General features: G+C 35.2%; 1 protein-coding gene across 1 annotated transcript; it reads left to right on the forward strand.

Moving 5' to 3' along the window:
* Positions 1-3,680: 3,680 nt before the first annotated feature.
* LOC135154453 (uncharacterized) lies at positions 3,681-10,274 on the forward strand. Its single transcript, XM_064100597.1, has 2 exons — positions 3,681-3,829; positions 5,026-10,274. The coding sequence occupies exon 2, from the start codon at positions 5,030-5,032 to the stop codon at positions 5,855-5,857; it is 828 nt and encodes a 275-aa protein (XP_063956667.1). The 5' UTR covers positions 3,681-3,829; positions 5,026-5,029; the 3' UTR covers positions 5,858-10,274.
* The last annotated feature ends 15,233 nt before the right edge of the window (positions 10,275-25,507 follow it).

Below are 25,507 nucleotides of genomic sequence, written 5' to 3' on the forward strand. Positions count from 1 at the left end.
CTCTTTTTTTCTCTTCTTTCTTCCCTTTTCCTCTCTCTCCTTTTTCGCCTTTTCCTTTCCCTTCTTCCTCTCTCTTCCCCCCCTCTTCTTTCCCTGCTTCCTCTTTTTTCTTCCCCCTCCCCCTCCCTTTTTCTTCTCTTCCTTCCCCCTCTTCCTCTTTTTTCTCTTTCTTTATTCCCCTCTTCTTCTCCTATTTTTTCTTCTTTTCTTTCCCCTCTTCTTTTTTCTTCTTTTCTTTCCCCTCTCTTTTTTCTTCTCTTCTTTCCTCCCTCTTCCTCTCTCTCCTTTTCTTTTCCCCTCTTCCTCTTTTTTCTTCCCCCTCTCCTTCCCCCTCCCTTTTCTTCTCTTCTTCTTTTTTCTCCTTTTCTCCTCTTTTTCCTCTCTCTCTTTTTCTTCTCTTCCTTTCCCCTCTTCCCCTCTCTCTCTTTTTTTTCTCCTTTTCCTTTCCCTCTCTTTTTCCTTCTCTTTCTTTCCCCTTTTCCTCTCCCTTTTCCTTCCCTTCCTTCCCCCTCTTCCCTTTTCTTCTTTTCTTTCCCCCCCTTTTCCTCTCTCTTTTTTCTTCCCTTCTTCCCCCTCTTGTTTTCTTCTTTTCTTTCCCCTCTTTTTTCTCTTTCTTTCCCTCTCTTCTTTTTTTTTGCCGAAGGGGGGGGGGGGGGCCAAGGCCCCCTCGGCCCCCCCATGGATCCGCGCCTGGTGCAAAGTAGGTACAAAAATGCACCATTAAAGATGCTCTTAGTGTGACATTGATCTGCACCTTTTATATTAATGGAATTACTGATATTAAAGGTGTAAAGTTGAACCTATTTTACTTGGCGTGTATATACAAATAATTACGTGCAGATCTATATATACCTGGTAGCACATAATGTTTTAATAACATTTCGAAAAGATCTCACTTGTGTTTTCCAAATAATGTTTTGTAAGATTGTTTTTACAACATTAATACAACATTTAAATCCTCGCGTTTAACATTTTAATAATTTTCTGACCAAAATGTTCTTATGCTGAAAGAAAATAATGTTTTTGAAACATCATTATAATTTTACAAAAAAATGCAAACAAACGTTTTAATAACATTTTAAAAATATTATTGCTAAACGTTTTATATAAAAATGTTTCCCTAACCATACATATAACCATATATATTGACATTTTAAAAAAGTTTTCGTAACCTTTACCTAACACTATTATAATATTTTTTAGAATGTTTTTGTGCTAGCTGGGAAACTTTCAATATCTATTTTGAATACATCGTACAAACATTAGAAATATATCATTCACCCTTGCTATGGGCAGTACGGGGAAATTGCCTTAGATGTTTCTAAAATAAAATTTTAGAGATTGTAAATAAAAAAGATCTGCACGAATTGTCACTGGTATTTTTTTATTATGAGACAAGTAGAGGAAGAAACCTACTGCAGATTTGTTTTTCTTGGCCAAGTATCAGTTAAAGACTATATTATTTTTAACCACCCTAATGTTTTAATGTATTGACTGTCTTACACATATACATAAATGTCACGAAAGTTGTTTTTTTCGTCACATTTTTAATACTAGAAAGGCAAATTCCCTCAATGTAGTTTTACCAAATCCGGGTTTAGAATTATTCAAATAGTTGTTCAGACATGCCCTCCATTATAACTGAAACAGACATCCCTATGATCTTCAAAATCCTAATTAAAAACAACTTAATGATTCATTAACCTTTCTTAAGCTATACTTCTTTTTACCTATATCTTGATATTTGAATGATTTCATATCCCCGGTTCCATGGATGCAAAATTATTTATACCATAATGATATTTTTGCAATCTATTCTTTTATTTTATTTTTTAAAGATACAAGCCTCATACATGCAATGTATTTACTCATCTTAGTTTATTTCACGTATATTTTGTTAAGATTATTCACTTTTTTTAAACGCTGTACTTATACATGTTATATGCGAAATTTATTTTTGGTAGTTTTATACCCATGTACTTACATTTCATATCTTTGGTTTTTAAAAGAATTTTGACAAGCATTTGGCATAGCGTGATGAGTTCCTGTTTTAACTTTGCTTTCTATTTTTTTACTTTGTCATATTGTAAATGATTTTCGACCTTGTTTTCTATTTTGTTTTTATAAACTGTGTTGGCTAGGTTTTGACAAAATGTCGGAAAAATAGCTTTGTAAAAGAAAGTTAAACAGGTTTTTTTTCTTTTAAAAAGTCATTCATTGCCATTTGTTATTGTATGTAGTTATCAACCTTTATGCATGATCATATTTTAACAGATTATTTTGTTGCAGTTTGAGGTTAGTTCAGCGTGATCAAACAATGCCTATTCTTTGAATGGCTCCAAAGCACGTCCTCAGCAAGTCTGTAAAAACTAATTTTTAAGAAGATAGTTTTTTTTCACACTGCACGTAATTGAAGGGAAAAATAATGAAAGAAAATGAAGTGAAAGTGACAGGAAACACCTTTCTAACAAGATTGCGAAACTTTATTAGTTTTCAATTCCATTAGAGGGGCTAGGAAAAAAATAGAAGAATAAACAGTGAAAACAGACCAAAATAGCATAGAGAAGAAGGGAGAGGGTGTAAAAGGAATAGGAACAGAAGTTACTAGGAATGCAGAGAGATAGCTATATTTTAAGACAGGAGGAGAGAGGGACGGGGATAAGGTGGTTTTCAAGGAAAGAAAGGGATAAATAATCGAGATAAAAGCGCTGATGGGAAATTTAATTTGAGCAAAACAATTTCTTTCCGCTGAGCAATTCCCTTAGGAATATTGAAAATATGTAGAATAGTAATAATGACCATACAGCTTTGGAGAAGAAGCGTTGTTATTTTTACAAAATGAACAATAATTCTTCGGTGGATGGCGTTTTCGGCGGAGTTATTATCAGAGGAGCATTTGTGCCTACATGCGATACAATTGTCGGTGGAGCAAATGTCGGTGGAGCAAATGTTCGCGGAGCAATTGTCGGCGGAGCATTTGTCGACGGAGCAAATATTGGCGGAGCAATTGTCGCCGGAGCATGTTTCGTTCGGGAAGCATTTGTCGCAGGAGCATTTATCGCTAAATGTGGAACAATTATCGGCGGAGCAAAAGTCGGCGGATTAACTGTCGGCGGAGCAACTGTCGGCGGAGCAACTGTCGGCGGAGCAACAATCGGCGGAGCAAATATCGGCGGAGCAAATATCGGCGGAGCAAATGTCAAATGTCGGCGGAGCAACTGTCACCGGAGCAAATATCGGCGGAGCAAATGTCGCGGAGCATATACATGTATGTAGCATTTCGGGAAGCATTTGTCACCGGAGCAATCGTCGCCGGAGTATTTGTCATGGATTCATATATATATATATATATATATATATATGTGAGGGTGTGTGTGTCTGTGTTTGTGTGTGTAATTATGTAAAACTCAATTGTGCCCACCCCCCACCTTTGAGGAGAGATTTCAGCACCCCCACTGAAAAAAATCGTTCCCAGGTCCCTGTCTTCAATGGAAGTGCCCCCCCCCCCCCCGGGCGGCCTCTTGAGCTCTGGGAGGAACCAAATGTGGCTCTAGAAAGTCGTCCTAAATCGGATATATCGCTGTTACCATAGTAGCAACCAGAATTTTGCACACGAAATGCAGATTGAATGTTTCCATTCCAGATGCGAAACGATAAAAATATCATGTCACACAATTTTCATTGCAGGACAGAGTTTTACTACCACGACGACGGGCCCCAAGTCTCTTCCAAAATCAACTACCGTCGTAACTAACCGTTAGCGTTCTCCATAGAAAAGGTCGGGATTTTGAATTGGAAGGCCTCAACGGAGCTGTCGCAACAAATTACAGTAAGCAAATTTTCTATATTTTTCAAAAAAATCGATTGTGATGTGGGCTGGAACAACATTTAACGTGATAAACTGCTTCTCTGAGGAATAAAAAATGTTATAAAAACTGAAATGGCAATCTAGCGTATACCTATATCGATAGCAGTGGGGAATTACATGACCTGTAACTGCCTTAAACATACTGATTACTTCAGGAAAAAGAGAGAGTGAGGACCCAACGAACAGCAATTCTTATTACAACATTTTTATTACAACATTACTAACATTACTAATGTTGTAATAAGAATTGCTGTTCGTTGGGTCCTCACTCTCTCTCTCTTTCCTGAAATAATCAGTATGTTTAAGGCTGTTACAGGTCATTCAATTCCCCACTGCTACACATGAAAAAACGTAGGGAGTTATTCAAATTCAAAGAAACGTTTATTCGTAATCCTTTAACGATCATCTTGTCAGCTCATCAGATCTCTTTAAAACTATTGCTTTGAATTAGAAAGATAATATAGTTCTTTGGGAGGAAACAGTAAAACAAACCAAGTAAATAAACAAGTAGAGTGAATACCTTTTAATATATTGTATTTTCTCGAAGTTGTCATGACGTTATTTTCTAAGTATTTGAAACTTTATGGGATCATAAACTAATCAAACCTAACATTTTTTTTGAGGTTGATTCATATTTTTATTGCTGTTATTTTGATGATCATTCAACGGTGTACTGGTTTGCTTGAAGTCATCGATTTTTTTTAGGGAATCGTCTCCCAAATACAATTTGAAGTCATGAAAAAATATGAAAATAAAGCACCAAAAAAATGTATGAAGAAATACCCGTAACAAGAGTAAATAAGCTTCAGAAATCATGTCCATTGACTTACCACCCAATTTAGCTGGTTTCTTAATCAAAATAAACAAATAAATAAAATACCACAAGTCTTAAAATTCTGACCCCAAAGCGCCGCGCGCTTGAGAAATAGCCATCCCTTTACGATTTTTACTCGTTTATTTTATCATGCGTCTTCAGCAATAAAGTTAAATTTTAATTGCCCAAGCCTCCTTAACTGGAATATCCAGTTTTCAAGTCACCTCTTAACTCAACGTCACTCAACAAAATGTCTAAAACCTTCGATAACCGTGCCGCTTCTCTATATTGGGGAATAAATGATTTGAGCAAAATGAGACTTTTTCCTTATTATATATCACAGAAAGATGGCTTTCAAGCAGATATTTGATGAATTCAAAGCCAAAGCTGCATTACACACGGTGATGGAACGCTTTCCAGACGACTACAAAAGAGCTAGTGATGAGGGCAAGATCGAGGAATTGCGGAAGGCATCGGAAGCCACGCTTATTGAGGTGAATCAAATGTTACATGCTAGAGAGAAAGGGTACAAGCTGAAGGATGTCTTGGCACAATTACCAGGTGACAGAATTAATGGGATGGCGAGGGCACTTGGAAAGAAAACATTTGTAATGACAGTTGAGGGTCAAGTTGCCAAAGTAACCAGAGACGGTGCAATGTTTCTGCCCGACATCAATTTAACTTGTTTGAGTTCGAACCGTAACAAAGCTAGTCAATTACAAATAGCCAGTATTGTTGTAGAATGCATTATCCTCCTCCTCGAGCTCATCGGAATCAATATTCCTGATGATGAGGAAGAAGTGAAAAGGGCCATCCAAATTGCTTTGGATGCCCTTGGCAAGAGCAAAACGCTCATTGATGATGTTGATAAAATACAGAAAGATTGTAAAAATGGCGACTATCTAGCAATGGCGAAAGATATGATCGTGCTTGTTGTTGATAGTTTCAATGAGGATGTCTTCTGGGACATAACCGAAGCCTTATTGTCTGAAATGAAGTGGTATGATTGGATCATCACCTCGGCGCAAATTGCAGCTTTCATTGCTATGCTGGTCGCTACAGAAGGAGTGGCAGAGATTGCCGAGTTAGTGGCAGAGTTAGCCGATGCTGCATTCTTCCTGGAGAAGCTGGCAAACTTGGCAAACTTGCAGGAAATCGAAATGAAAACGAAGTAAGATTGCCATTGTTTCCCTTTTTTGTGATTCAATCTGATCAAAGGCTTTTCATATTGTAAAATCTACAAAAAGTTGAATATTTTATATTTCATACAAAAGAAGTAGGCCTAGTGCATCCATGACATTGTCTGTCTCATTTCATCCATTGTGTGCAAATAACATTTTACGCAAATACGCAAAACTTTAAGGACGTTCCACTTTCCATATCTGCACTTATTGCAGATCCGATGTGCCATTTTATGAGCTATTAAAGTGGAATTATTCCATGGACCATTTTTTTTAATTACTCTACAATTTAAGAATAATTTACTCTGAAGTGATGCAAAGTATGACGAATATGACCCCGAGTTGGAATAGGAGGTAGAACGGTTTGGATTTTTTCCTCACATAATATTATATATAGATACAAAGGTTTTTGCGCGTTTTTGGGTTAAAAAAAAACACATTTGCTCTAATAAAAGTGTTGATAGTTTGAAAACAAGCGCATGAACCCAACTTTTTTATGTTTGCACCTCTAAGGTATTACACCTTCTTCTACAACTTTGCAAAGTTTGGTGAAAATGACATGGATTCTTGTACTTCTCAAGTTTGTTATTGGAATTTCGAATTTTTAAGTTGAGTTTTTGTCATCTTTTGCACAATTTCTAAGAAGTGAGCGTGCTGTTAGACTTAGAAGAGCAAACCAGTGATAGCAATATAAATAGATTTTCCATCTTAAGGATGCAAATAATTATTATATTGCGAAATTCGATGACATTTTCATGGATTTGACTTAGTAATAGAGCTTTGAACTCATTGTTGTGATTTCGTGAGGTCTAAAAATGCCAAATTCTTTAGAATGCGCAATTCTTAGGAACATCCATTTGGGTGAATTTTGCAGCTCATTTAGCAAAAAATCAAGCACTTGGGACCATCTTAATTTTTACATATTAAGAATATTCAGGTGCTAAAGTTTATATGTGCAAAGTATGATGAAAATGACGTGGTTGGGAGCAAGACTACGGAACCACGACGGTATTATCAGACTTTTGCTTGTTTTCGGCGCATTTTGGGCTGTTTTAAGCCAACTCGCAATACTTTGGACACTGATAATTTGAAAACGAACACATGAACCCAATATTTTTTTATGTTTTAATGTCCTCAGAATATATTCCTTTACAAATCTAGAGAGTATGTGGAAAATTACATGGATTTTGAATGTTTGGGAGCAGAACTACGGAACCATTCGTATTTTGTACATTTTAGACGGTATTCATGGCATTAGACTTTTGCCCGTTTTCGGCGGATTTTAAGCTGCTTCAAGCCAACTCGCAACACTACAAATTTCCCGAATTCGATGAAAATGTCATGGATTTTGAATGAAGTGCAGCCTAAACTATACACGTTTTTTTTTACTTTCGAGTAGATTCACGTTTTTGGAAGATTTGTGTTTTGGAAGTTTTTGCACCATTCTTGTAAAATGAGGGCGCTGTTGACTCCAAGTTTTGCCAATTAAAAGATAATCCCCTACTTTGGTATCCACTTAGTTACATATCCTAAAAAGTTTGATGAAGTTTGATGGGATATCGACAGAGCAAAGATGATTTAAACTCATTTCGTGAATTCGTGAGGTCTAAGAGAGACATAATTCCTCTTTGTGCGCAACATTTCATGTCATTCAAATACGGCGATTTTGAAGTCCCATAGAAAAAAATAAGCACATGAACCTTTATCATTTTTGCATTTTCATAATGCATAGATACCAACGTAACTCTTTGCAAAATTTGGTGAAAATCACATGGAATTCATTTTAATTGTGGAACGTCCTTAAAACTCTATTTTTGCATCCGAATTTTCATAATTACTCCTGTGTTATTTAAAAAACTTATTGGCAAGGAGAAAGTACACCCCCTCTATTATTGTAGATATAATCGTGATAAGATCCTAATCATTTTTCTTATATTAGCATTAACTGAAGAAATAAAAGTGTCTGATTATTCAATTGCTGCAACGAATTTTATTCGAAGGCCTTTTTACTAATAATTTCGAAACACATATGCATATCTTTTGTCGACGTGCGAAATTCTGATCAATATTGAAACTAGTTAAGCATACTCATCAAATGTTATCAATGCAAACAACAAAACATAGTGACTAAATTTTAGCCTTTCTAATGTTGAAATATTACTAATACGATAACCAGTTACTTGTGTTTGTTTTTTTCCAAAAAGGTTGTGGATATTGTATTTTCATATATGTATATACTTTCATTGCATTCTAGAGATTTCATTTGAAAAAGCGGCGTGCTTCTTTTATGTTTGAGGTTGGTTTGTAAAACCTTGGAGTTTCTGTCTATTTGTTGTGATTTTGTGGTAATTTTTTTTATGTTGATCAAGGGGAATTGAAAGAAAATATGACATGATATTTTCAATTAGACACACAAGTGTTTTCAAGCATGATTTCATTGTTTTTTTTTTGTAAATTGGCCTACACTTGCTGTCATGTAAAATTATAATTTCTTATTCGTAGAGCTTCTTGTTTTTATCGCTTTACCCTTAAATTCTTTTTACTTCAACTTATGATTGCCTATTTAGCTTTTATTAAACACCAGTAGAACACAATATGTTGTATTTAGAACAAGGGGTAGGAGAATCCCTGATGGTATAGATTCATTATCAATAGGAGGTCATTAGATATATCGTATATAGTCAAGATGTGCGGTTTCTAGGAGTTGCGGTAGATGATCATTTATCATGGAAAACCACGTCAGCAATGAGTTTCAAGGAGTGTATGCGTGATTTACAAGTTACGTTTCTTTTTACCCCAGCAAAGTTTAGTAACTCTATACAGTTCTATCATTGTGCCTCACTTAATATATTGTAATGTTGTGTGGGGGAATACTTACAGGAATCATTTAAACAAACTACTGATCGTTCAAAAGAGAGTCATCAGACTCATTACATATTCGAATTACAGAAGTCCAAGCAATCCTTTATTTCGGCAGCTCAATATTCTGCCTCTTGATGATTTAGTATCCTTGGACTGTTTAATATTCATGTACAAATCACAATGTACTGAAAACTGTTCATTTTAACAGATGCTTTTGTTGTTAACTCCAACATTCATTCGTGCAATACACGTCAGAAAAATCTTATCCATCAACCGTTTGTAAGAACAAAACCCGCTTTGAATTCATTTCTGATAGCTTGTGTCAAACAATGGAATAGATTACCGCAAAGCATAAGATCCAGTCCAAGGCTACCAATATTAAAAAAAGCATGTCGAAAATTCTTATTTGAGAGCTTGCAAAATGTCTTAAATTAATCTTTTATTTACTTTCTATTTTAGCATTGTAAATATTATTCTCTTATTTTTGTATGTTTGCTTTTAACATCAATATTTTTGCTACAATGTTTTATCATTTTGTGTCTTATCTTATATTATTTTTTCTGTCTGTATGTTTGTTTTATCATCAATATTTTGCTATAATATTTTATATATCTTTCTTTGTTTTTTATGTTCTTATATTAATTTTATTTAGGGGCCCATTTCACAAGCTCTGCTTTTTATGGGGTCCCAAGCCTTTCATGTTTTATTCTCTTTGCCAACCTTGTACTAAATATTGGTAATATATCACTTGATTGGTTTGAATAAACTTATATCACTTATATCATTTATCACTTATAAGCCTAGTTAGAAATATATGATTTACATCGCAATCATGGCAATTGTTAATAATAACAATATTATTTGTATAGCGCATAATGCGTAACAAATATGTCTCTATGCGCTTCAAAAAATTAAGGAGAGAAAGATATGTGTTGGTGAGGTCACTTTGTCGAGGCAAGGTGCAATTTAAACAAGTAGACTGTTCTGAATTTGTTAACTGAATCGATTGCTTTTAGGGAATTTGGGAGTTTGTTTCATAGAACAGGGACTGCACTAAGCAAATAAACTTTCCCCACGTAAACCGATGTTTTGGTTGATATTGGAGGAACGATTAACATATTCTTACGTTGTGAACGTAGATGATGTTTTGGCTTATAGACAGTAACTAAATCATTTAGGTATGATGGAGCAAGTCCATAGAGACATTGATATACTAACAAACTCTTGAGTTGGATTCGAAATTGGACGGGTAACCAATGTTATCTCGTTCCTTTTTACGAGTAACGAGTCGTGCTGCGGAATTTTTGATAGTTTGGAGTCTTTGAATTCGGTTGTTGAGAACACTGGACATTTTCAAAGAAAATAAAAGCATTAGAACTAATCGTCTCATTAGACATGTCGAAAATAAATATGACTTTGACTTTTTGCATATAATACACCACTGTAATATTTGAGAAAAAGGAAAATGAATACAACTTAGATAATAATGTAAATTAATGTAAACATATTTGATATCACAAATAAAATTACCTATAGTATAGTCTTTCTCAAATTTATTTGCAGTCATTGTGTTATTTTTAAATTTGTATTATATTATGCTCTGTATTCTGATACAATGCAATATTATATTCCTTTCTGTCTCTCTCCCTCTCTTCCCCCTTCCCTCTCTCCTTTCTCTTCTTTCTATATCTCTCCCTTGTATTGTAGGTCTCTCGAAAAGAATTTTGTGAATCTAAGGAATACACCACACTGTCTAAAGAATACAAAAATAAATGCATGATAACAAAATAAAAACTGGTAAATTGCCATGAACGTCAGTAGGCACATGGACGCGGTCAGGTCAATGTGTTGACTTAAAAACACGATCTTTAATCGGTACTTTTTATTGAAATAAAAACAAAATCGATATTAAAAGCCGATACGGAAATGTATTTGATGATTACAGTTCCTGAGATATTGGTGAAGTGCACTATTTAACAACTTAGTAAAATATGAATTATCAAGTGAAAACAATATATATATATCTCAGATTCGTTTTTACCTTACATTTAAGATTTTCCAAAATTTGAAGAATTCCCACTTTTTTCAATTTTTTCAAGAAAAACTTATATTTAGCCAAAATAATTTATACTCTTTTGCTTTAAATGTAAAACAAATCCGAGATATATTTTGGTTTTACTTGATAATTAATATAGTTATATTTTTACTTTGTTTACTAGTGCACGATAAAAGAACGCTCGAAAACAGTTTAGCGAATTATTAGTTTTGTTGAAGAGGAACTTCCATACCTTTATTGGGTAAAATATCGTCAACTACTGTGTAAAGTTTTATCTAACGCTGTCCGAATAGTTTCCAGAGTAAAAGGTTTTTACCCAATACCTTTAATATCCAACAAACATGCATGGAGAGAGATATTCTTGAAGAGGATACTATTAATTTTGATCGCGAAGCGCATGCTAAATTATTGTTATATTTAGGAATAAATAGGACATTTAAGCAAAAGTTTGCTATCATGAACAACCTGCATATCTTAGAAAACAATCTTAAGAAAGTGTGAAGCGCTATTGACTCGAAAACGAAACATCTCAAGTGCCATGTAATCCTTATGAAAAAATGACGTACGTCCTTTTGCACCGAGAGTTTTTTTCCCCTTATTTTTATCTATAAAGGAGAATGAAAACTTTGGAACAAGATAGCTTGTGTGAAATGAGACAAATAAAAGAAACAGATCAACAAAAGTTTGAGAAAAATCGGACAAATAATGAGAAAGTTATGAGCATTTGATAATTGCGATCACTAATGCTATGGAGATCCTCCCATTGGCAATACGACAAAGATGTGTGATGTCCACTGAACTAGAAATACGTATTTCTAGTTCAGTGGTGATGTCCCTTGTGAACAACTCTCCCATAACTTTAGTATATATTTCACTTAAACTGTCTCTTTTATCACATCTATTAGAAGATCTGTGTTCTTTCTATAATAGGGCATGTAACACAGATTTTCAAAGAATACATCATGGATAAACAGTTTGTATCACCATCAGAAAAAGCAAAAAGAGACATTTTGGGGGTATTTTATAGTCGATCAAAGGGAAAGTTGTTCACAAGTGACATCACACATCCTTGTCGCATTGCCAATAGGAGGATCTCCATAGTATTAGTGATTGCAATATTCAGATGCTCATAACTTTCTCATTATTTGGCCGATTTTTCTCAAACTTTCTTTGTTCTTATTCTTTTATTTTTTTGTTACGACACAAGCCAACTTGTTCCAAAGGTTTAATTTCCCTTTAACTTCTCGGAAAAGATATAAACATCCGGTTTAATAATAACGCCGTCCTTCATATCAAACTACGCTCATCAAGGGCAAACTTTGTCCTTTTTACTTTCTATTTTCTCAATGTTTCATCCCCTTCCCTTTTTGCCCTTCATTTTCTCTTTTCCCCTCATTTACTTCACTTTTCCCTTCTCCTTCATTTGTTTATCTTTCCCTTTCCTTTTCTCTTTCATTATTCTCTCCATTTCCCTTCACATTTTTTTTTGATCCGCGCCGGTTACTTTCATAATCACCCTTATCATCATGATCCCATTCTTTGTCCAAAAAAGAAAGGGAAAAAAGGAAAATCAATGTTCTAGCTATGTTATATGCATTGGGGGAGGAGGAGCATTCGACTTTGTCTTGAGATTTTGGGGGCAAAAGGATGTGCAAATTCGCAGAAAATTTGGCCTAACAATGAAAAATAGAAAAAGCTTTATTTTATACCTTTGGAATAGACTAACTTATCCCAGGATATACTCAATTACAAATAAATATTCTCCTTTATACAACTCCCAAGAATGGTCTGTAATCTGATTGGTCCAAGTGTTCGTATTAATTCCGAAGGTTCGTTAGTTCGAAAACGAAATAAGGTTCATTAATCCGAAGGTTCGTTAGTCCGAAAACGACATATGGTTCGCGAATCCGAAAATTGAATAAGGTTCGTATAACCGAAAATGAAATTAATTTATTTTTGTAACAAGAGCGGTGTTGTCATTACAAGATAGCAGGATATTATGCAATATTAGTAATAACGAACGATGATACATGTGTGTGTTATGGCCAAAGCATGTAATGCATTGAGAATAGGCGCCCGGATCAAGCGTAGGCTTAATTTCGATTTTATCTGAGCAATTGCTGCCAAAGCAAATGGTTTAAGGATGCAGGGGATTAAGTGTGTTGGTCGCGTGCGAGTAACCTCCAGATAATAGGATTTGTTTTGGAGGGGATGTCATTTTTTTAATAAGAGCTTTTGCTGGTAACAAAAATAGAAATAATACTAATGATGATCATAATAATCCAAACGATGATCATGATAAAGATGGTAATTAAGAATATAAATGTTAATAAAATTTTATTGATCGTTACGCCTAGTTTTAACAATGTTTATCCCTTTTTCATGATTATAAAAATGCTCGGAATGTTCACTTTTTATGTGGGGCATAATTGACAAAAGAGCGAGTTTTACAACTTCAGATTTGATATTTTTGTCGAAACTGCTTCCTCGCGAAAAGTAAAACCTAATTATATATCTTACCAATCAGAAATCAATTAAAAAAAAACTTTGCTCAACTTGATTACTACAAAACACACAACTTCTTTACAAAGATGATAATCTCATGGTTAGATTATCCGTTTGCACCAAAATGCCAGTTTTGGCATATAAGTGCACCTTTTTTGGCTTCCCCCCCCCCCCCCCCCCCCCGCCAAAAGGTCCTTAACATGTCTCTTTTAGATCAGGTCGGAGCTTTTATTTAAAATTTCTGCTCGCGCTTCTTGCTCGCAGTTGTTATCTAGTTACATAGGCATCTAACATAAGCAAACACAGAGAAGAAGATAGAACTTAACTCTGAAGACACGGGAACAAAATTGAACTTAACTAGATGAAGTCTGGTAGTGCACTGCTTTATTTGCTGGGCTTCCTTGCCTCAGTTAAACTCATTCCAAATTAGCATATATTCAAAATACACAAAACCAACCTATGAAAAATAAAGAGAACGGAGAAGCCAACTGAAAGTGGAAAAGTCTAATTCATAAAAATAACCAATAAGAGAGAGAAGATGGAGATGAATAAGATGTTGGGATGATTGCATAATAAGAATGTTGAGCAAAATGATCAGATGTGGGAATATAGTGAATGAACGCACATCTGAATATGAAAGGAATGACAGGAGAAGTAGGTTGAAAGTCAAATGTAAATGGATGACAACAGAAGCATCAAGAATGTAAACAAAGCTGAACTAAATACCAAAGCATGGAGTATAAATAACTAAACTATTAAAGGAAACAAATGTCAAAATAACAGTCCTACATTAATTTCAATGGCTCCCTTTCTTCATACAACTCCATTTCCTCCTATGGTTTTTTTCTAAACCTTTTCTTTTATTATTTTCTCTTGAATATTCATATTTGACTCATACAGTGCACATTGCCGTTGATTTCTTCTTCCAATCAATATCTGAATTTATCTGGAATGTGTGTATGTCAAGTTATTGCAAATTATATTCCCAGTGTTTAAGGTGAAAATAATTTAACGACGTAAACTTAGTAATACGAAATTAGGCCTCTTTGACCTAGTTTCCTACTAACTTTGTACTTCACCTCTTTATTGTTATACTTTCAATAATCTTGACCTCCTGGAAGAAGGCTTTTGTTTTGTCACAATAGGGTTAACGGCGATTCTGGATATCTTGCAAATTTAAATAATTGTACACATGCACGCACAAAAAAAATCAATAAACGTAAAGGAAATGGCAAGGCATGCTAGATCACGGCGAGATCAACAGGGATGAAGCGTATGCTGGCGCGGATCCTGCCGAAGTATACACAATACAATCTAATAAGCCTGTTCACGCGGGTTGTAAACTGCGCACGAGCAGAAAAGGGTAATTGGAGATAAACCATGAATGTGGCTTTCAAATTCACTGACAAAGCCATTTGTGATTTAATGATTATTCATGTATTCCTTTCAAAATATTCATTTTATCACATCCAAGCTGAAGAGTAATAAATAGAGCCTTAATAATCACTGGTATTTAACAGTAGCCTAAGCAATAGTCAAATGAGCCAAAGGCAGACAATAAAACAAATTTCCAAACCTTATCCCTGATGTACTATTCTAGTCACCTGGTCTATACAATGCCTTTTGTTCTTAGAATTTGAATACTCTACCGGTAAAGCTTACGCAACATCTACATTTGAAAATGATAGTGCTTATCCTAATGAAAAATCACAAAGGTCATTTGAGAAAAGTTGATCATGAGCTAACCGTGAACTGGCTTATAGGCGCCATATTTATTTTTAACATTAGCTTAGTCTATCAAAGGTAGTGTGGTATATATTCAGACCTCTAATAAAATTTGAGTAAAGTTCAGTGGGTCTATATTATTCTGCAACTGGCGGGTACAGATTCCCGTGCGCCAGCCCCTTTGTGAATATGCCAATTTTACACAAGTGTGTCCCCCTTGAAACCAACAGCAGATATTTTAATGAGGATATGCCGTTCATACACAAAATAGGACCTTTACTTTCGCCTGGTTAACACCCCTTTCCCGAATTTATTTGATAACAAAAATCCACAGAGAAATGATGCAAAAATAAAAGGACACATTAACTCCAAATAATATAACTCGAATGTTCATATTAAGAGTAGACCTATGAATAAGGAAATTACATGGTTAATTAAAATTGTATTAACAAATATCAGTGGAACGTTATGTTATAATCTGCTGCACCAAACAGGTTTTGTGTAATTTTGCTCGTTATAAAGGCAAGTATTAAACTACATTAAATGTCGAAATGTTGAGAAATATAACCATTATGGTTATGAGTTAACATGCACATTACGAAAAGGAAAAAAATCAAGGCTCTCGTAGGCCTATGGGGCAAAAGGAGAACAAGAAATGACCCATTTGATGCTCATTTTAATTCCCCGAAAGCCGGACGTTGAAAATCACCTGGGCCAGCGCATTGCTGTATTTTTTTTGGATTTATTGTTTCACATTCCACAAAAACATACATCTTGAACATAATTATGAGAAGATGACAAAAATACATAAATGTAGTGTTTTACAAAGGAATACAATATCGTGAAATATGAGGAACCTATTAAAAAGCAAAGCTTGTAGACATATAGGTTCCCATTTAATGGGAGAGCTTACCCCATTGTCAAAATAGATTTCAATTATAGATTTCAATTAGGAGATTACCAGTGGCGTACCTAGGATTTTCCACAGAGGGGGGGGGGGGGGGGGCAAATTCCAAAAAAAAAAGGTCTTCAACCACGAATAAAGGAATTCGTACCCAAACAAAATTGACAAAAAAAAAAAAAAGAGGGTCTTCAACCACGAATAAAGGATTTCGTACCAGAAAAAAAAATTGACAAGCAAAAAAAAATGGGAGATTACCACTTTGTCAGCGCGGGTGACTGTACTTATACTTTGATATGTCCTCTATTTTGAACACCGTGTTTGCAATTAATCGTCCCAGTTATGAGTACCAAAATAGCGAAAGACTAAATTCCACCCTATTCATTGATTTCGCTTTGAAAATACTTACGTTTAGGTAAAATTGGACCATGAGAAGCCGCTTCATCATGTAAACCAAATATGATTTGTTCATAACTATCTTTATATTAAATATGTTACATAATCAAGTTTCGGAAAACAGATATTATACTCGAAATACACAATAGTTACAGCCAACATCCTTTTTCAAAGTCATCGAGAGGGTAAGTATCAGACTAAATAATGCAAGCTTGAATTGCGAGGTTAAAAATGAATATTTTGTTCAGGGAAAAAGCTTTCGTCAATATAGGGGGAAGGCGAAAAATATTTTAATTTCCCTGATCTACCGCGCAAAGCTTTTCTTTTTCGGTTTCTTTCAAGCGGTACTCCAAACAGTGAAAATTGTTGGAAGTTTCTTTTTTGTGCCCCAGAAATGCACTTTACTTTAAAGCGATGTCCGTGATCATAATCAATATGCGTATACGCAGGTGCCAGGTAAAAAAAAACAAGGCATGAGTAGGCTGCACATTCAGACCCTTAACTCGAGTGAAGGGTTTGCCCAGCAGACTAGTCACGGTCCGCTACTGGCAGAGGTAAAAATGGCAGAGGTATAGCAGAGGCATAAATGACAGGGGTAAAAATAGAGGATATGATAATGGCAGAGGTAAAAGTGACAATGGTAGACTATTAGAAAAAAAAAAAAGATTTTACAGAAGAAAAATTAAAAAAAACAGGTTTTACAGAAAAAAATAACCAAATCATTCTGTAAATTGTTATAACAGGAAGATTATTACATTTTCTTCTACAATTTTACAGAGCAGGTATGTTTTTAAAAAGGGGAAAACATTTTTATTACAATAAATTTATAAGGTTGCACGCACAAAATACCAATTTTCTGTAATTTTACACAAATGCATGTAAGATTACACAGTGCAGTGAGATTACAGTTTTTCTCCAGACTCTGCTGCAGGAATTTTTTGTTTTTAAGTATGAATTTTCTAACAGGAGTTGAAAATGGCAAAAGTAAAGATGGCAGAGGCAAAAATGAAAAAGATATGGGGTGCTGGTTTGTTAAAAAGCCGAGAAAAAAAATTTCACTAAAAAATGAATGGGGATTTGGTTAAGGGGGAAAATGACAAACGAAAAGATTTATTACAACTAAATAAAGTTGATTTGGGTCAGAAAAAGAAATACAACAATAATAATAAAAACAAATCATAAACAATTTTTTTCTTCTTTTTAAAAAATAAAAGAGATTTGTGTCAAATTTGTGTCAAAATTTTAACATACCAACCTTATTACCAAGATGGTGCTGCTTATGGTGTATACAATACCCAACAGCACTCCCGCTTCTAATGGTTATGATCATCAAGGCATTTATATTCAATATCATAGTGGATGCAGTGGTGACGGTCCAGGGTTTTCTCTTATGCACAGAATCTGAACCAGACGCCACCCACACCCCCCCTCGATCGACCCCAAATTGGTTTACCTGTCAAAACAAGATTATTATTGATTTTCATAATCAGTTACATATTAAGTACCGAGCCTGGGAATGCATGCTTATTGTCATTCAAATATTCAAAAATAATAATACAGACGACATTAAAAATAAGGATAAAATATTTAACCACAATCGTTCGTGACAATATCAACGTCTAAGCTTTCCCCGCTATGTTCTCTATGTGTGTCCCCGCTCCAAAACCCTGTCTGTCTCTTCACCTTTCTAATGTCTACTCTTCCTCCCTTTTTTCATCAGTAAACCTGGTAAAGCTTTAGATATAAAAAAAAAAACCAGCCAGACAGATAGGAATGTGCAGTTTCATTTTGCTCTGATAAACTGAATAGGAAAATATCTGTCGTTTGCTTTCTTTTTAAAAAGCCTTACGGCACACCTCCAACGAATCCGTAAACAGCATTGTTAGGCCGATGAAAACATAATGAAATGATGAAATGCCTAACCGTGACATGCACTTTTTATTTAATCAACGTACATGTGGTGGCTTTTTGACAATTCATTGCATGGTTGTTTAAGACTGAACATGTTATACCTAGAGCTGTCCGCTGCCATTTTACCTCTGCCTTTATTACCCCTGTAATTTTTACCTCTGCCATTTGTACATCTGCCATTTTTACCTCTGTCATTATTACCTCTGCCATTTTCACATCTGCCATTTTTACCTCTGCCATCATTACCCCTGTAATTTTTACCTCTGCCATTATTACCTCTGCCATTTTTACCTCTGCCAATATTACCTCTGCCGTTTTTACCTCTGCCATTATTACCTCGGCCATTTTAACCTCTGCCAATATTACCTCTGCCATTTTTACCTATTTCTACATCGAACTTATACGCATTTTTATTGGCCTGATCGAAAAGGGACCCGTTTGGCACTGATACATTTACCCATAAAAACGATACATATTTAAACAATCAAATAATGCTGACGTGAAGCGAAAGCCGACAAATGAAGAGTTTAGTTGCAAAAGGGGTAAGGTCCACTTTGGACCATTCCGAGAAAAAACATGTTTTTTATTCTCACTCATTGCAATATTCTTATGGGAAACTAAATTGTCATGATGTACTACCCTATCATGTGAACATAAAATTGGGTATAAAATAAATCTACCTGTCTTCAATTGTTTTCTATATTTAAAAAAAAAATCATCATTGTGGACCTAACCCTTTTTGCAAGTAAGCTGAAATTAATCCAATCGCTTTTGATTAAAAACAAAGATTTTTCTTTGCCACTTTCATTCACGTTTTCATTTGAATTTCAAATTGTCTTTGGTATCATCAGAGTGACTGAAAATTTAAAGGTTTAGAGACAGAAAACAATAAAATTAATGACAAATGGACCTAACCCCTTTTGACAAATGAATTCTTCAGAAGAGTTTAGTTGCAAAAGGGGTTAGGTCCACTCCAAGAAAATGATTTTCTTAAATTCTCCCATATTGCAATATTCTTATGCGAAACTGAATTTTCATGATGCCCTACCATGAAAACATAAAATTGGGTATAAGAGAAATCTACCTGTCTTCATATTTTTATGATATTCTTTTCCAAAATAATTATGTGTGGACCTAACCCCTTTTGCAACTAAACTGAAATGGACCTAACCCCTTTTGAATAAAAAGTGATTTTTCTTTGCCATTTTAGTTCACTCTTTAATAGGAATTTCAACTTTTCTTTGGTATCATCTTATAGAGCTACTAAAAATCTATACATTAAGACATAAAAATCAAATTTGATGAAAAATGGACCTAACCCCTTTTGCAAGTGAGCTCTTCAAATGTATAAAAGAAAACTCGATATCTTAAACACCTTTTTTAATATGAAAGGATGTGTTGGTAAATCTTTTAACAATATTAACGCGATGACAAAGAGAAATGTTTGATTAACTGTCATTGAAAGGTTTGTTAGAATTAATATATAAGTAGGCTGAAATATATCTCACAAATCAAAATACAAACGCGTTGCGCTAGGTGTCAAGTTTGTCAATCAGACCTGACTTTGAGAACCTTATTGAATACCCGAAGAGAATAGGTAGACCTGTTTCACAAGTCACGTAATAATGATATTCCAATGTAGTCATAGCTGAAGATATTCAGGAAGACATTGGACCGGTTTGCGATAGCTTGTTTGCTGAAGATACACATCAGAAGGAGCTGTCTGCCATGGAGAAAGATAGAGTTGAGCTCCAGGATTATAGAAATGTTTATGGTGGCATGTAGCTGGCGGAGAGAGAGAGAGAAGATCGTAAAGCACAGAAAAAGTATCTGTAAGATACAAGAGGGGAAAAAAAATAATAAAAATAATGTGAGCTGGAAGCTAAAATCTCTTACCTCTTAGGGATCTCACATAGCCGAAATGCAAGGATAACTTGTACTACATAGTTTCAAGCAGTATGGTTCAAAATGATATAGAGCAATGCAAAACATGTTAAAACCAGGGCAAAATTATTCAATGAACATTGCAAATGTAGTCCCCAAATTGACCCCCCCAAAAAAAAAAATGCCTGGTGCCATAAACACAAAACTATTGCATATCTGTCTAAAAGAGTATCTTCTCTCAATTAATTTGATGCCATATTTATATAGCATATGATTACACTTGGATAATCAGAAGGGATTCTTACCTGTGAAATCTGATTTGCTCCAAATTAAGGCATGGCTGCAATGAATGAAACCAGATGCCAATTATGTCATAATAATACATGATTTGCAGTAAACGACAGGGATCAATGCAAACCACTTCTTAAAGTATACATCCAAAGAAAATTCACGAAAGTGATGATTATAGACAAATTATATATGAATGGAAAGGTCTTGTCTTTTTATACACAAATATGTCACTAAAAAGTCTTATTGATGTCGTGGAAATGCAAGAAATGAAATTTTTAGAGACCCTTCTCAGCCCCCCAGCCGCCCCCAGACACACACTAACGCGATCAAATACAGTCGAGAATAATGACGTCACATGATGATCGACTCACTCAGCCGGCCGCTCTCTAGCTCTGTGCAAGCCAGCAGTACACTGATAGCTGATTCACCTTCCTGGTCTCTATTTTTCTTCGAATTTACCGTTTTCTTCATGTATTGTGATATCCGAATTCTGTTTTCGACAACTTCAGACTATAAGGGAACCAGAACTGTGTTATTTTGCCCGGTTTTTATTGAATTGTGAACTGGAAAGATCGATTTTGTCCACTCGACAGTCTTCGTTGTGTTGCTCTACTAACTATTGAAAAACTCCAAGCTGCACGGTCCCATTCACTTGCTCCCGATGCATGTTGCAGGTTACGCTGTTTGATCCAGTCAAAAGTCAAGGTAAGCATGTTTGGAAACTGTACTTGTTCTGACGATGCATTCAGGTCAGATGACAGATACAGATCTGATATGAGTTTAGAATCATGCATTTTGGCGTATACTATTAAAATTAAAAAGTCTTTATTTTAGAAATAATGTTTTTGCACAATTCCAGCAGATTTTTTCTTCAGATTTCTAAAACTGGTCAGGACTCAGGCAGGCGATTAAATTATTTAGGAGCACTGGTATGGACCATGGCTGAAAATCTGCTGTTTCAGAGGAGTGTTTAAGTTTTTATTATACACAGAAATATATCACCATGATGCCGATGTCATGAAGCCAGACACATTTTCAGCAGTGATTACCCTGATTCCTGGCCAAAATCACTCACACGTATTGCGAGGTTAGTATTAGTATACTAACCTCGCACCACGAACCGCGTTTGGCAGTGGATTTCTAACTAGTGGGTCGCGCGTGCTGGGATCTCACTTCTTGGGTCCACAACACACGACTTCTATGGCTTGAATTTTCTTTGCGCGGCGGCATGTAATGAACCCTTGGGTGGGCCAAAATTAGAGTCTGGTGTTTCTTTCTGATTAGAGTGTTGCTGCATATATGCATGCGTAATGCCTTCAACAATGAAGATAAATGCAATCTTTGTAATGACACAGAGACTCAGAGAGCACCGTACCTCAAGTGATGTTCGTGTAGTCTCCACTTCACTACTGCTACAGCCTACACTACGCTACACACCTACCCGGGTAGGTGTGGCGTACATGTACGGTAGTGTAGCGGTAGTGAAGTGGAGTGGGGCCTACACAAACATCACTTGAGGTAGAGCACCAGTGTTCTGAGTGGAACTTTTCAGGTGTCTTAACCTACTATCATTTGTTGTTGACCGGGAATTACATGCCACCGCACGTCATCAATCATCACGATAATTAAATTTATACTTTGATTTGATTATTTAAACTATTTCTTTTTTTCTCTCTTCTACACACAGATCTGCACAATTGCTGACTCTGGTGACTTCTGGTCTCTGCTTGCTACCTCAATCTGGGAGATTCCATCATGTCCTTTTACTATGATTTGGATATAGCCATTTTTTTCTTCACTCTTTCCAGGACCTACGGTTTGCAAGTTGTGGACTGATAATGATACAAAAGAAAAAAATTTCTTTATCAATCTTGGAAACAATTTTGAGCACAGTTTTGGAGAGAACTAAGAAATTTGACTTGGACAGGAATACAGCTTGTCAAAAATAATAACACACAATTTAAAACGAAAGAACAATGTTAATGTTACTAGGGCATTTTGCGAGAAATGTTATACTCAATCACACGTCCCAAATCAAGGGTAAGTCCTTTGATTAAACATGTAGTTGAATTGCGATTGCAACTCGACCTTATTACGCTTGAATTTGAATTTAAGACTGACGCTTGATTTGCAATTGAACATAAGTTTCTTGCAGTGCCCCATAATTATGTTTTGTTATCAGATATTTAACGTGCTGATTTTTCTCGAAAGGTATAATATATTTGTCCTTTTAAACGGTATTTGAATATTGGTACGCCTTTTATTTGTTTTCCACAATATTTATTGCATGTATGAACAGAAGTGAAATATTTATTGTGAAGCACTGTGAATGTTGTGTGCTGTTGTGTGATGGTTCATCATTTTTGTTATAAGACTGAAAGCCTGGTGGATGTGAGGAAGTGGCCTGGAAGAAAGAAAAGTGAACATGTGTCCAATTACTGATTTGCATATTCTAAGACAATTTTGTTTCTGGATAAATTTTGCTATGCATTCCCTACATTAAGAGTAAAGGAGAAGTCCACGCAATCAAAAATTCATTTGAATTTAAAGAAAAATAACAAGATATTGCAGGAAATTTCCGAAAAACTTTGATTCAAATTTATATAATTACTATATTAACAGTTCCGTAAATATAACCTATTGTGATCAGATGAAGAGTTTCCTATCGTCAAATCTGCAAAGAACAAAAAACAAAATGCCACAAAAAATAGAAACGAATGTGATGTGAGTGACAACTCTAATTTGCATATCATTGTTTTGTGTATATGACTGTTTTGAGTAAAAACAACAAGGGAAATTACTCTATTCAAATAATTTTTAGTTGATGTGGACTTGACTTTTAACTCTACCCCTCCCATCCCAAATAAGAGTAGAAATAATCTAATCAAGAACTTGAAAATCAAAAGCAGCAATTAAGAAGCAATATTTGATAAATACAGGTCTGAATAGAATTTCACAAGAAAATAAAAAGAGAAAAAAAGATGGGTAGGGACGGAGAAGGAATTAAAAAAAAATGCCCAGAAAAAAAAATCGAACCAGGGTCCTCGCACATGACAAAACAATGGCCAACGCATTTGGCCACAGACCATTACCTTACCGGAAAGGCATTTTTAAGATATATGAAATATAGTCCGCTCGCCGCTGTTGCCTAATAATGCTTCGGCAATTCAACTGCAATTTCAGTCATTTCGCGATGGATATTGCCGTGTTTTTTTTTGTGGTTCCTGACTTTGCTACTTAATGAAATTTCATAATTTTTGTTCAGTCATAAAGAAGAATGTCTATGCTTTATATTGATTATAATATTAATGTGACGCAAGTGTGATTTCTACGTGAAAATATGCTTTGTTTATTCACATATATTTCTTGAAAAAAAAAATTCTAAGCTAAATATCGGTTACCAAAATACGTTAAATGTGCACTTTTTTTCACTGTTCAGTAAATTCAAACTTTTATCTATATAACAAGACCAATATTAAGAGCAATAAACAATTCTAAGAGCAAAAAACGCTGATTGGAAAGATCGTCTCCAATGGGCTGCTGTCAGCTCAGCTGCTCTGCTCATTGTGTGACGTCACTCAGCTGGAGCTCGCTAGAGGACCGGTGGAAGGCAGAAATATGGCATGAAAATAAATCATTTTTGAGAGCTGATTTCTGCAAACTCTGATCACTATTTTGAAAAGTGAAGTTATATATCTGATTAGTAATACTTCCCCTTTACAATGATGACCACATAAAGTCATTATAAAATACTTTTGATTCTTCGGATGTATACTTTAAAGGACAAACCACCCCAACAAAACTTGATTGAATAATAATAGAAAAAATCAACAAGCATAACACTGGAAATTTAATTAAAATCTGATGTAAAATAAGAAAGTTATGACATTTTACAGTGTTACTTAATTTCACAAAACAGTTATATGCTCATCCTGGTCGGTATGCAAATGAGGAGACTGATGACATATGCTAATTTTCTTCCCATAATTAAAGGAAAAAATATTAATTGCTCCCTGAACATGTAAAATTAAGATTGTTTTAAATGGTTCAGTCAAGTTGGTCCTTACTGCCAAATCTGTAAAAAATGAAATATTGTATAATTCAAACAATAAAAAACAAAATAGTGAGTGATGGACATCATCGACCGTCTCAGATGCATGTCACTGAATTGTGCATTTCACTGTTTTATGAAAAATAAGCGAAACTTAAAAATGTCATAACTTTCTTATTTTAAATCAGGTTAGAAAATTCTAGTTTGATTTTTACCTATTTATTCAAATTAACATTTTTCTGGGGTGGACTTGACCTTCAATGAAATTAACTTGAGAGTAGATGCTAAAAAGCCCATATTCAATAAACAATTCCCAGGTAACAATACAGCGTTGGACCAACGTTGGATCAACGTTGGGAAATTTTTTCCCAACGTTGCCTCAACGTTGGCAGGCCAACGTTGTATCATCGATAGAAGTGCACGCGCATACATCGTCAGACCAACAACATTTCCAACTTCAGTTCAACGTTGTCCAGCAACAATGTTTCACCGTTGTCTGGCAACGTTGATCCAATGTTGGCTAAATAGTCAAATACAACATTGCTACAACGTTGGTAAGCAACGTTGCATCATCGATAGAAGTGCACGTCCATACATCGTCAGACCAACAACATTTCCAACGTCAGTTCAACGTTGTCCACCATCAATGCTCCAACGTTGGTATAATGTCGGCTGAGTCATCAATAACAGCATTGCTGCAACGTTGATGGGCAACGTTGAAGCAGCGATGGACGTGCACATGCATACATCGTCAGTCCAACTATGTTTACAACGTTGGTTCAACGCTGTCCAGCAACAATGCTCCAACGTTGTCTGGCAACATTGCTCCAACATTGTTACAACGTTGTCACAACGTTGCTCCAACATTGCTCCAACGTTATTCCAACGTATGGCAGTAATTAACAAAACATTAATTGGTTTCAAGGTGAAGTCCACCATTACAACTCTTCACTCTAATCTTTATCATCATGTCTTATCCTATCCTAAAATCCTACATCCTAATCCTATATCCTATTCCTATCATCCTACACCTATCCACTGTATCCTGTCATTGACTCCTAT

The sequence above is a fragment of the Lytechinus pictus genome, chromosome 6 (assembly GCF_037042905.1).
Source record: "Lytechinus pictus isolate F3 Inbred chromosome 6, Lp3.0, whole genome shotgun sequence".
Classification (NCBI taxonomy): Eukaryota; Metazoa; Echinodermata; class Echinoidea; order Temnopleuroida; family Toxopneustidae; genus Lytechinus; species Lytechinus pictus.